Here is a 13849-nt window from a genome sequence, read left to right as displayed (position 1 = left end):
ATAGGAAAAAGTAGTCCAGAATGGCGGTGGCTAAAGGACAAAGAAGGGAAAAGCCCGGGAAAATAGAACAAAGGAAGGTTCAAGGACCAGTGAAACAAACAGGTGAAACAAACAGCCCTCCTCGCTAGCCCACTTTACATAGGGCAGGCTCAGGGGGAGGAGAAAAAACAGAAAAAGAGGAGCCAAAACTGAGCCTCTGGCCTCTCTTCTTGCATCTTTCGGGTCAGCAAGCCCTCATGCCTCGAGGATGTATTTGCTTGCCAAATAAAACTGAGCTGTAACACTGGTCCCTCCGTTGCTTCAAATTTTTGCTGTGGTGAGACAGAACCAAGGAAATTACAAACTGCCCCAACAAGGGCAAGCACACACATGCGCGGACACACACACCCAGCAGTAACTGAACTAGGCTGAACGGTAGAGGCAGGTAGGTGGGGAAGCCAGCAACTAGCAGCAGCACCGCATTCTCTGTCCTCATGAACTGTCTAGGACACAGTTCTCACAGGAACCTGTCCAGCTTCAAGGTGAGGGGAGAAACGGACAGTACAGATCACTCAGAATCTCAGACCTACACGACAGGCTGGACTTTGATTACGTTAAAGAAACAGTCAAAGTTCCAAAGAAATGTTATCAAGCAATTTATTCAAAAAGAAAAGGTGCTAATGTTAAAGCAACTCAACCTCTTACTTAGCCTCTCTGATGAGAGCAGACAGGTTGACCTACAAAGTGTTTCCTAGGAAGGGCAAGAGCTTTCATTTTACAAATGACATTTAATGTTATTAAATTTTTCATTCTCCTTTATCTAAAGCACTCACTACACCCAGAGATCCCATGCCTATTTATGCCTTGCCAGGGCACCTAAACACATGCCAATGTCAGGTGCTGACAGTTTGTTTCTGAATTGTAATGAGAAGCCTCTAATTCACTTTTCCTTACTACCCTTTATCCACCAAGCACTGAAGGCTCAGTGCTGCCTAGGCTCAGGCTTATCCCTGGGAAGGGGGGATTTTTAGATGCTTCAGCCACCTTGCTGGGACTCAGCACCAAGTCACATGCAGGACAGGCCGTGACTTGACTGGCCCCACTCTCTTATCTCAGCTTTTCCTTATTCCCATATCTAGATGTTTCTCATGATTCAAACCCTGGGTACCTGACATGTTCTCTTTCTTGGCAAACTGATTGTGTGTCTAGTACCTCAAATACCATAGCTTGCTCTTACCAGAGTCCTGTAGAAAACAGAGACAGCCTGGGGTTAGGACTCCACTATCTACTTACACTGATCGGACAGTCATGATCTGAGGCTCCAGTCACAACCTGCACAGCCTCAAGCGTCCTTTGTCTTGCTCATGGTCAGAACCTCCATGTACTCCAGAGGGTCTCTGCTCATGCTGACTGGATGCAGAGCCATCTACTGCTGACTCTCTGGATACCAGCCTGTACAGGGTTGAATACTGTCCCCCTAAAACTTAAGTCCACCTGAACCTGTGAATGTACCCTTATTTGAAAATAGGGGCTTTTGCAGAAGTAATCAAGTTAAGATGTACTGGGTTAGGCTGGGCCCTAAATCCAAAATAACTGAGGGGTATTCTTACAAGAAGGGGGGCACTTAGACGCAGAGACACAAACACACAGGAGAGAAGGCCACACGAAAACAGAGGCAGAGACTGGAGTGACACACCTGTAAACCAAGGACTGCTAAGGATTGCAGGCAAACACAAGAAGCCAGCGAGAGGCAAAAGAGGAGTTTCTCCAGATCCTTCAGAGACCATGGCCTGCTGACACCTTGGTTTTAGACTTCTAGTCTCCAGAAGGGGAAGAATAAATATCTGCCATTTTAAGCCACCACCTTGTAGTACTTTGTGCCAACAACCATAGAAAACTAACAGACCATCTCTAAGGGTTTAACTCACTTGCATTACCTCTCTCCTATCATCACCTACCCGCCCAAGGAGAATTCTGGTTCCAGATTCCAGCCCTTTCTGGTCTGTTCCAACATACAAATAACAGTTCCTAACCAGAACTATAATAATAAATGTTATGCCATTAAATCCCAAAACTACCATCCAAAACACAAGTACTCTTAACTAAAAATAGCAGAATTCTACAGAAATCAGATATAAAGATGAATTTTCAGACCAAAGAACTGAATAACAAGAGCCACCAGGCTGATTCCAAGTTTCCCTTTGCCTCTTATTTCTAACCCCATTGATCATCCTAACTTGAATTCATGAAGTCTCTTTTAATAGATCCCCTGTACTGTGCTATAAGCTAGTACTTACAGAAGCAATACTACCCACAGGCAGGCAAGGAGGACAAGTGAATGACATGTATGGTGCTTGGTGCACTGGAAACAGGCAAAGCCTGGAATCATACTCTGTATTTGAATCCCAGTCTGCCTCTTATCTGCTCCTTGAACCTGTACAAGTTATGACATTTTTCTGACCCTGTTTCCTAAGCAGTAAGCTCTGGAGACAAACTGTCTATATCCAAATGTAGGACCTACCACTTACTAGCTGTGTGGATGGGCTACGTAACCTCACTGTGCCTCAGTTTCCTCATCTGGAAAAGAAATACAATAACAGTATCAACTCTGTAAACTGCTGCTAGCATTCAATGATTTAATACATAAAAAGCACTTAGCACAGGGTTAGGCACAGAATTAAGAACTCAGTATCTGCTAGTTTGTACTATTAAGGCTGCCTTCACTACTATTACCATTACTACTGTTACTGTCTGTGAAACAAGTTCAGTGATGCTACTTACAGGGCATTACTGTATGTGGGATTATTCCACTAAAAGGAATAAAAGAGAATGTATGGGAAAACACTTGGCAAAGTGGCTGGCACCAGAGGCAATAAATGTTTGTTCAATCTGAAATAAAAAGAAGTGGGAGATAGGGCTACAAAGGGCAGAGAGATAGGGCAGACCAAAGATGGCACGGCAGCCAAAGCCATACATGGCAGGGTGCTAAATATTCAGTACAATAAAAACGGCTCGAGTCATTCTGAGGATGTACCTGCCCCCTCAGTAGTGCTTTGCCCCATCACAGCTGCCTCAGGATCTCAGGACTACTTGGTAAGAACAAATCAACTAGTCAAGTCCTGCTCATATCACCCACCCACTTTCCCTACTTGGACAGAACAGCTCTGTAGAGCACCATCAACAAAGGAAGCATGAAGCCTGTGAGTCCAGAGCTGAGTTCTGCTGCCAGGCTTACCCCAACCACTTATTTGTGCACAGTACTCAAAAACACACAAAGCATTTGTATATATATTTTACCCTGTGCGGTGGGCAGGGATTACTAACCACATCACACAGGTGAGGAAACTATGTCTCAGCCAGGGAAATCAAATACCTATTCAATGTTATAAGGCCCTGGTTCTCAACTGAGGGTGATGTTGTCCCCCGGGGAATATCTGGCAGTGTCAGGAGACATTTTTGATTGTCGTGATTTGGAGGCCGCTACTGGCATCTAGTGGGTGAAGGCCAGGGATACTGCTAAACACCCCACAATGCACAGGACAGTCCCCCACTACAAAGAATTATACAGTTCAAAATGTCATTGGTGCCAAAGTTGAGAAACACTGTTACAGAGCAATAAAGGGGCAGAGATAGTAAAGAAAGATATAATACTTATTGTATGGTACTGTGCTCGAAAGTCTAAGGATACCTAGAAGTAGAGAGAAAGGTTCCATCTTTAAATATTGAAAGTATGTATCTATAAATGGTCAAACAGAAAAGGCCTTAAAGAAACAATTTCGCCGGGGAAGAGCACCTCCACAAAAGGCCCTGTGTCAACCAAGCCTGTGCCCCTTAACCCTGGTTTATATCCAGTCTTTGGAGAATTCTTGTTTATTTAAGAGCTGATTACCTTGCAAATGAGAGCAAGAAACAGGTAATAGAGGGTGAAACCAGTTGGGAGGAAGGAAAAAAGATCTGTGTGCTAATAAGCAAGATAATCCTGGGAATACTGGTGAGCTTGGAATTGTTCAGTTTCCATACAGTACTAAGAAAAGCAGGTGATCTCTCCAACACATAACAGTACTAGAGTCAGCTCTATAATTGTAAAGTATTATCTCATAAAGAGATAACTTGCTCATTTCCCTTAAAATTATAATCCATACTTGTTAGAAAGCAATTTTACTTTCAAGCTACTCAACGTTCATTTACTAAATTAGTTATATTTCCTTAATGTTTGTGTACCCAGAACTGGAGTACAGTCATGCTTATCTTTGAATGAAGTGAATGAATAGAGGTGACATTAATAACATTAATACTCAGTCTATTAGTAACCATGCTGGAAACTGCAGGATAGCGTTTTGGTTAAAATAGTCAAAAAACACAAAAGCTAAACAAAATCTGCCTTTTAAACAACAGTTACGTACAGTGTGTCAAATACTGCTGGGTTTTTCAATCAAACCAAGAACTGAGGGAGTGCTATTCCCAACTGAGGAATTTTAGAACATTCTAGGCAAAGATACATACTGCATGCAAGTGATACGACACCTTAATTAGATTCAACCAGCAGACTGTATTACACCGTGACTCGGAACAATAGTTCTGAGCCAAGATTACAATAAATTTCAAAATCTATAATGTGTGAAATTAAATTCCACAATAATGCATAAAAGTCCTAATTTGAATCAATTTTCAACTTGCAAATACATGAAAAACTAAAAAATGAAATTCAGAGTAAGAGAAACAAAGTATATACAGTATTAGTAAATAATATTAATTTAAATATTAGTATTAATTTAAATATTAATTTAATATTAGTAAATATTAATTAGGAAGGCTAAATCTCTATTGAACAAGAATTAGACATTTTCTACTCATTGCACGGCAGAAATATTTGATTTACCCTAAATATCAAAACTTGGATCTAACAGATACTATTAGGATATAACACTTTTATGTTATCTTAAGGTAAGTTCTCTCCCTCAAAGGATTCACCCAGAATCCACTAGTGCATTCAATAAATAAATAAAAGTGGAGAAAATTTGTATGTTAGTACTAAATTTGTAGGTGTTAGATCCAAGTTTTGACTGTGTGGATCACAAAAAACTATGGAAAATTCTTAAAGAGATGCGAATATCAGACCACCTGACCTGCCTCCTGTAAAACCTGTATGCAGGTCAAGATGCAACAGTTAGAACTGGGCATGGAACAACAGACTGGTTCAAAATTGGGAAAGGAGTACGTAAAGGCTGTATATTGTCACCTTACTTATTTAACTTACATGCAGAGTACATCATGTGAAACGCCAGGCTGGATGAAGCACAAGCTGGAATCAAGATTGTAGGGAGAAATTTCAATAACCTCAGATATGCAGATGATGACGCCACACTTATGGCAGAAAGCAAAGAGGAACTAAGAGCCTCTTGATGAAGGTGAAAGAGGAGAGCAAAAACACTGGTTTAAAATAAAACTCAACCTTCAAAAAACTAATATCATGGCATCTGGTCCCATAACTTCACGGCAAATAGATGGGGAAACAATGGAAATAGTGATGTACTTTTATTTTCTCGGGCTCCATAATCACTGTGGATGGTGACTGCAGCTATGAAATTAAAATATGCCTGCTCCTTGGAAGAAAAGCAATGACAAACCTAGACAGAGTATTAAAAAACAGAGACATTACTTTGCCAACAAAGGTCTGTACAGTCAAAGCTATGGTTTTTCCAGTAGTCATGTACGGATGTGAGAGCTGGACAATAAAAAGGCTTAGCACCAAAGAACTGATACCTTCGAACTGTGGTGCTGGAGAAGACTCTTGACAGTCCCTTGGACTGCAAGGAGATTAAACCAGTCAACCCTAAAGGAAATCAACCCTGAATATTCATTGGAAGGACTGATGTTGAAGCTGAAACTGCAATATTCTGGCCACCTGATGCGAAGAGCTGACTCACTGGAAAAGACCCTGATGCTGGGAAAGATTGAGGGCAGAAGGAGAAGGGGACGACAGAGGATGAGATGGTTGGATGACATCACCGACTTCAATGGACATGAGTTTGAGCAAACTTTGGGAATTGGTAAAGGACAGAGAAGCCTGGCCTGCTGCAGTCCATGTGGTCGCAAAGAGTGGGACATGACCACACGACTGAGCAACTGACCCATAACCCTTTAAGGAATTTTCTTATATGCACAATGTACAAAATGACTACTTAGAAACTACTTAAATACCCATTAACCTAGGATTGTTTAGATAAATTAAGGTACATAATTTATCTATAAAAATTTTTTTAATTTATATTTCAGATAAATTAAAGTACACAATTTAAATTAAGGTACATAAATTAAGGCTGGTTTAGATAAATTAAAGTGCAATACATTGCAATTCTATGAATATATGGAATTTAGAAATATGGTAACGATGACCCTATATGCAAGACAGCAAAAAAGACACAGATATAAAGAACAGACTTTTGGACTCTGTGGGAGAAGGCGAGGGTGGGATGATTTGAGAGAATAGCATTGAAACATGTATATTATCATATGTGAAACAGATCGCCAGCCCAGGTTCGATGCATGAGACAGGGTGCTCAGGGCTGGTGCACCAGGATGACCCTGAGGGACGGGATGGGGAGGGAGGTGGGAGGGAGTACACCCATGGTTGATTCATATGAATGTATGGCAAAAACCACCACAATATTGTAAAGTAATTAGCCTCTAATTAAAATTTTTTTTAAAAGAAAAAAAAATTCTATGAAAAGTTCTGAGCTGGGTATGAAATGGTATGATTTCCAACACATACCGTTAGAAGACAAGATACAGAACAGTGTTTGTGGTATGCGACCATCTGTATGACAAAACTGGAAAAGGGGTAGCATAAAGAGATAAAATAAAAGATTCCTTATATAGATTAATCTGGAAAAAATACATAAAAATCTGATATACACTTTGTAAGAGGTTAAATAAACAACATTATGCCAATAAACTAAAAAATTTGGACAAAATAGACACATTCGTTATGCTCAAAACTGAACTCCTTATCGTCGGTGCTCTACCAGGAATCTTCTCCATCTCAGTTGATGGCAATCCCAACTTTCTTGTTGCTCAGGTTACTCCCCTCATCCCATCCATCAGCAAATTACACTAGCAATACCTTCAAAAGACAACAGATTAGTCTAAACATATATCCTGACTATGGAGGTGGCTACATGAATCTCTCTGTGTTAAAATCTGTAAACTGTTACACACAAAATTTTTATTTTACTCTGTGTTCATTTTAAAATAATGGAAAAAAAAAAAAAGACACCTAGAATCCAACCACTTCTCACTACCTCAATGGCTACCGTCTCGTCTGAAAATTACTGCCACATTCCCCTCACCCATCTCCCTGGTTCTCCTCTTTGCTCTTTATAGCCTATCTCCACACAGTAGCCACTGTGGTCTTGATAAAATCTGAACAAGACCATGTCTGTTTTCTGCTCAGAACCCTCTGGTGGTTCCCTATTTCACTTAGAGAAAAAGCCAGAATCTTTGAAAGCTACCCAGCCCAGGGCAGCTGGAGCTCCGAGCCCCTGAGACTTCATTTCTGTGGCTCTCCTACTCAGCCCCACTCCGGTGGCATGGGCCCTCTGCTCTCCCTGGATTACACCAGGCACGCTTCTACCTACCAGCCTTTGCTCTGCTCTCCTGCCTGAAAATTCTCTGCCTCGATGACCACTTGATTAACATTCTCACCTCCTTCTCACCAAATCTTGCTTAAATCTCACCTCTGACTATCTTATTTAACATTTAATAATTCAACCAGGATCATGGCATCCGATCCCATCACTTCATGGCAAATAGATGGGGAAACAGTGGAAATAGAGGCTGACTTTATTTGTTTGGGTTCCAAAATCACTGCAGATGGTGATTGTAGCCATGAAAAGACACTTACTCCTTGGAAGGAAAGTTCTCACCAACCTAGACAGCATATTAAAAAGCAGAGACATTACTTTGCCAAAAAAGGTCCATCTAGTCAAGGCTATGGTTTTTCCAAGTAGTCATGGATGGATGTGAGAGTTGGACTATAAAGAAAGCTGAGCATTGAAGAATTGATGCTTTTGAACTGTGGTGTTGGAGAAGACTCTTGAGAGTCCCTTGGACTGCAAGGAGATCCAACCAATCCATCCTAAAGGAGATCAGTCCTGGGTGTTCATTGGAAGGACTGATGTTGAAGCTGAAACTCCAATATTTTGGCCACCTGATGTGAAGAGCTGACTCATCTGAAAAGACCCTGATGCTGGGAAAGGTTGAGGGCAGGAGGAGAAGGGGACGACAGAGGATGAGATGGTTGGATGGCATCACCGACTTAATGGATATGGGTTTGCGTAGACTCCAGCAGTTGGTGATGGACAGGGAGGCCTGGCATGCTGTGGTTCATGGGGTCGCAAAGAGTCGGATCCAACTGAGCGACTGAACTGAACTGAATGCAACCAGCCCTTCTTTTTCCCTTCACACCTCTCCATCTATTCTCCTGATTCCTCTTTACCCTGCTCAATTTTTTCTTTTTTCTAAAGCACGTGAAAGTGAAAGTGAAATGGCTCAGTCGTGTCCGACTCTTTGCGAACCCATGGACTGTAGCCTACCAGGCTTCTCCGTCCATGGGATTTTCCAGGCAAGAGTACTGGAGTGGGTTGCTATTTCCTTCTCCAGGGGATCTTCTCGACCCAGGGATTGAACCTGGGTCTCCCGCATTATAAGCAGACGCTTTTACCGTCCAAGCCACCAGGGAAGTCGATCATCTTTTAATATAGTTTATTCATTATACCTATTATCTCTTTCTACCACTATCAGTATTTTTTTCCCTGCCACTGTAATATAAACTCCATGGGGGCAGGGACTTTCCTCTGTTTTACTCACAGATAGTGACATATCCCAAGCATCTAGAAAAGTACCTGGCACAGACAGGTGTATAGAAACTGTTTAAGATTTAAGAATTTCATCCTAAGATGAGTAAGCAGTGAGGACGCTGAGATAATGGAAAGCCAGTTCACCTAGGATGATGCCTACAGCTTACACTCCGGCTTGAGTAAAGCAGGAAAGAAGCCCCTGGAGAGCTTTCAGTAAAGTACTGAGATCTTACTATTTTAAAATCTTCCCATATAGAAGTCACTGTTGGAGACGGATTTTCAAGCATATTCCATAACACCCCAAAATTTCAAGCTTAAACCGCCTCTCCACACTCACACACACATACACAAAATAAACAGTTAAAGGAAGAATAGTCTCCAATTAACCTTATGTGGCTAGTAAAATCTTGAAGCCAAAAAAAACCCAAAAGAATTCTAGAAAGGAAAACTACATATTCATCTCTGAACAAATTTTAAGTCCTGGACAAAATATTGGCAAACCAAATTTAGAAATGCATGTCAGTCATAATAGCTAACATTTACTGAACATTACACTAAATGAACTAACTCATTTGATCCTGACAACCATGTGTTGTGAATACTATTACCTATTTTACAGATGAAGAAGCTGACGTACAGAGAGGCTGAGTAATTTGCCGAAGTCCACAGGCATAAAGTAGAGATCCTAGAGTTTGAAAATATCAATGAGATTATGATTTAACTTCTCTGGGGGCTGGACCTGATGGTTTTTAAAGCACCCCAAGTGATGCTGTCACGCTGCCAGGGTTGTAAACCAGTACACTAAGTCCATAGCTAAGGCTGCCCCCACCCCGAGAGAGGTTCCATGGACACAGCCAGGGCGAGAGATGTTTTAGTGAAAATTTAAATACGAAAACAAGAAGCAGAGAGGAGAACTCTAGGACCATGTGTCCCCACACTGTCTTTCTAAAATTCTAGGAGGTTTAAGATTTCAGGCTATTAACACCTAACAGATCCATTTTTCTTCATCTTTGGAGAAATTTGTCTGTCAGTTTATTTCTTTAGCATGGAGTACCCCCAACCCCCAAAAAGAGTATGGTAAAACATACTAGCAGCTTATAATACTAAGGTTATTTTCAGAACAAAAAACAAGAGTGCTACTTTAAAGAAAGAGCAGCAAAAAAAAAGGGAATAACTCAAGAGGTCAACCATATATTTTTCAAAAGTATAACTAGAAAATTGTCCCTGAGCTGCCCAAAGACCAAGCCTCCTTCCCACTCCACATATGTTAACTAAAGCTGAAGCTACAAAGGGATCTTAGCACTGTTCTCCTTGTATCCTGCTGCTAACCAGGGGGCTGTGGCTCTGTGAGGCCAGGAACTGCTTGTCCCAGGAAGCATTGCTAGTAGAGCCAAGGCAGTACCTGCTACCCCATGAAGGGTGGGGTGAGGTGAGGTGAGGTCGCTCAGTCGTGTCCGACTCTGCGACCCCGTAAAGTTTAGAGGAGGCTCTGTGAGACGGAATGGGGAGAAACACGTGCTGTCCTGGCTACCCTGGCAGGCTCCAGCCCACTGCCCCATCCATCCCCCTCTCCAGGGAGAAGCACACATGCTCACAGTTCCCCAAAACATGAGCAGCAGCTACTGCTAACACCACTTCTCTTTGATCCTGCAGAATCAGAGCTCCTTAGCCTTCAAGAAACCAGAAACTACTACAGCTCCATCACTTCCCAAAACTACTCTTGTAGTTTTGGCACTGATTTTTAAAGCATTTTCCAGGGTAGGATACAGGAAAAACTATTAAGTCTAATAAATAACTGCAGATTGAACTCTGTACCCTTAGCCTTGGTTGTTCCATAGAGCAGGCAATAAGCCAACTGCCTCTGCCACTTTCAACCCTGTGTGCTATTTCCCAGAAATAGGAGCTGATGTAGGCAGCCTCTCTACAAAAGGGAGTTAGAGACCTAATGGTCCAGACACAGAAAACTTCTGATCATTTCTCCCCATGCTACTCCCATTATACCTCTGCTAATACTGTCCACCAGACACACTCTCTCCCACATGGCTTTCTCAAGTGCTTCTTACCTTTCAAAGCCCAGCTCAAACCTCACTTCCTGTAAGATGTTCTCCCAAATCCCACATCCACTCCTGCATTAACTTCACTTATACCTGTCATAAAATGGCATCCCTCACCCTTTCCCCTTTTTATTTTCGTTTTTTTGAATTTTTTATTTTGCATTGGGGTATAGCCAATTAACAATGTTTTGACAGTTTCAGGTGAACAGTGAAGGGACTCAGTCACATATACACATGTTAAGGAGTTTGGGATGGTCATGTATGTACACCCTGCTATATTTAAAATGGATAACCAACAAGGGACAGCACAGGGAATTCTGCTCAATGTTATGTGGCAGCCTGGATGGAAGGGGTTTGAAGGGAAAATGGAATACATGTATATGTGTGCTGAACTACCAGGGAAGCCCTTTCCCCTTTTTAGATAGCCATATATCTGTCTCCAGCAAGAAATCTGGCCCTGGGGGAAAATGACCAAGTTTCATAGATCTTTGTTCATGCTTTTCAGTATCTCAAAGAAGACCGTCAGGAAATATTTGTTACACAGAACGGAAGTCCAGCTGCATTGAGAAGCTGCTCTGCTGGTCTGACCTTGGTTTGCTATGGACACAATGTGGTGCTCTTCCTCTTTACATGTCTTCTATTGTTAGCGTGCTTTGAGTATAACTCATTAAAAAGAATTCTACTACTTTCCTTCCCATGTGATTTCTTATTTTTTTAATTGAATATAGTTCATATAACATAAAATTCACTTTTAAAGTATACACTTTAGTGGTCCTTAATATATTCACCAAATTGTGTAATCATCACCACTGTCTAATTCTATAATGTTTTCCTCAACCCAAAAAGAAACCCTTTACCCTTAAGTAGTCACCCCCCACTGCCCCATAATCTCAGATCTACTATCTCTAATATATATGATTTTAACAAAACTTACAACGCTCTTCATTGTGGTTGTATTATAACTTAAAGCTAATTCTACCTTCAAAAAAAAAAGCTTCTCTCGTTTTAACATAACTCAAAAGAAAAATGTGATTTAACACAGCAACTTGCTAAGGCATCATTTCAGGATACAAAATAAAAATTCTTACCAGGAAAATCAGCTTACATGTTTACTTTTCCATTTGTTTTTGTTTTGTTAAGCTTCTTATTGAAGAAGTATAATATACATATAGAAAAGGACATCTATCATAGGGTATATCTTGGTAAGTTTTCAAAAACTGAATACATAAGTATAATCAGCATTCAGATCAAAAACCAAACATGTCTCTCAGTCACTACCCACCTCCAAAGAGTGACCACTATCCTTACTTCTAACAGCATAGATTACTTCTGCCTGTTTCTGTATTTTTATAAATAGAAGCATATAATTTGCAGTATAATAAACTCTTACAATGAAATTCTATGCCTTGTAATACTCACCATAATCTTTTTGTACAAAGCCATGACATTATCGTCATCAAATGGTAGAAAGCCACACATAAGTACATATAAGAGTATGCCCATGCTCCAAACATCTGCCTGAGGAGAAAAAAATCAAAAGACAAAAAATCAGAACACATTTCAAAATAGCAGTACACAGAATCTTTACAGAGCTGGAAAAGAACTCAGAGATCATCCAGTTCAACCAGCTCATTCTACAATGTGAAGCCCAAAAAAGGAAGGCTCATCCAAAGTCACCCAGCCAATGGCAGGCCACCCAGGCAGGTCTCTCGACTTCCAGTTCAGTGCACTCCCTGCCAATGCTTAATAGAAAATCTTTTCCAGTTGGCTGGATTGGGCATGATAAGGAAGAAGATGAGGCTAAGTCTCTGATTCTAAAAGAGAAAATATAGTGCTACTGAGGGTTTATTACATATGAGGATTATGTAAACATGCATGAGAAAATCAAAACAAGTTTTAAAATTTACTACTGATAATCTGCAAATGTGACTAAGCTGCACTGTAAAGTCCTCTCTATGTAGAGAAACCTTAATAAAGTTCAACAAATGACTTTTCAAGGATCAAGGCTAGAAATTAGCCTGCCAGTACAAATAGCCCTACAAATCTCAAAATCCCAGAAATGAGTTAACCTTCACGTAAGATAGCCATTTGACCACTGGCTGAGAAGTCACAGTTCCCACCCTCATTTGAGCCTTGGAAAAACTTTAGTTTTTATACTAAATAACACCAATCTCACACTGAATCCTGCCTACCAAATCACATCATATCATTAGGACTCAACAAGGAAACCCTGGGTGAACAGCGTACTTTCAAGTGAACAACTGATTCTTCTTCCAAGTTGCAGGAGGTCAGAAATTAACCATTTATGCCTGAAAGATGTCAAATGCTTCATCTATAAATTGAGTCTTGGTGGCATGGCACTCCTGACTGGGGTGTTAAAGTTAAGGTAGAGAGGCCACACAGGAGAGGCACAGGTGGGAAAACTGTATTGGGTACCGTACTATGAGCAGAAGTGGAGAAAGTGCTGAAGCTCTACTAGGTGGGGGACGGGGAGACAGACAGCTGCTCTGCCAGGTGGTAACAGTGCTAAGGAGAAAAATCAAGCAGGCTAAGAGGACAGGAAGGAAGATTCGTGGCAGAAGGAGCAACAGGGATAGAGGTGGAACAGCAGAGGCCAGTGGGGCTGGAGCAGAGTGACCAGGAAGGAAGAAGAAGGAAAGGAAGAGATCAAGCCCTGAGGCTTTGGAGTGAGAGCACTGACCCCAAGACCCTAGACTAACAGAGAACTAACCCTAGGGAGTATCGAATAGTGAGAACTCACACAAAGGAAACCACTTGAATTTAAGAATACAAGACCCAGCATCACCCAACCACTGGTAGAACATCTAAACAACAAACAAAACAAAAATACAAACCCAGTCATCAGCAGACAGGATTACCACCTCACTCAGCCTTGCCCATCAGAGAAAAAAACAAACAAAAAACCTCAGCACAAATCTCACCCTATACGAAGCTTAC

The 13849-nt window shown here is 41.2% G+C and overlaps 1 protein-coding gene across 2 annotated transcripts in view; it reads right to left on the bottom strand.

Annotated features, from left to right (window-relative positions):
• Positions 1 to 13849, bottom strand: part of MELK (maternal embryonic leucine zipper kinase) — a 71540-nt gene that overhangs the window by 41513 nt on the left and 16178 nt on the right. For both annotated transcript variants that reach the window (XM_005683873.2, XM_018052179.1), the window contains one exon: positions 12311 to 12409. In XM_005683873.2, the coding sequence (XP_005683930.2) occupies positions 12311 to 12409 (99 nt within the window). The remainder of the gene's footprint in view (positions 1 to 12310; positions 12410 to 13849) is intronic.

This window comes from Capra hircus, chromosome 8, assembly GCF_001704415.2.
Source record: "Capra hircus breed San Clemente chromosome 8, ASM170441v1, whole genome shotgun sequence".
Lineage (NCBI taxonomy): Eukaryota > Metazoa > Chordata > Mammalia > Artiodactyla > Bovidae > Capra > Capra hircus.
Note: the sequence above shows the minus strand (reverse complement) of the source record. Positions and strands in the feature narration are given on the sequence as shown.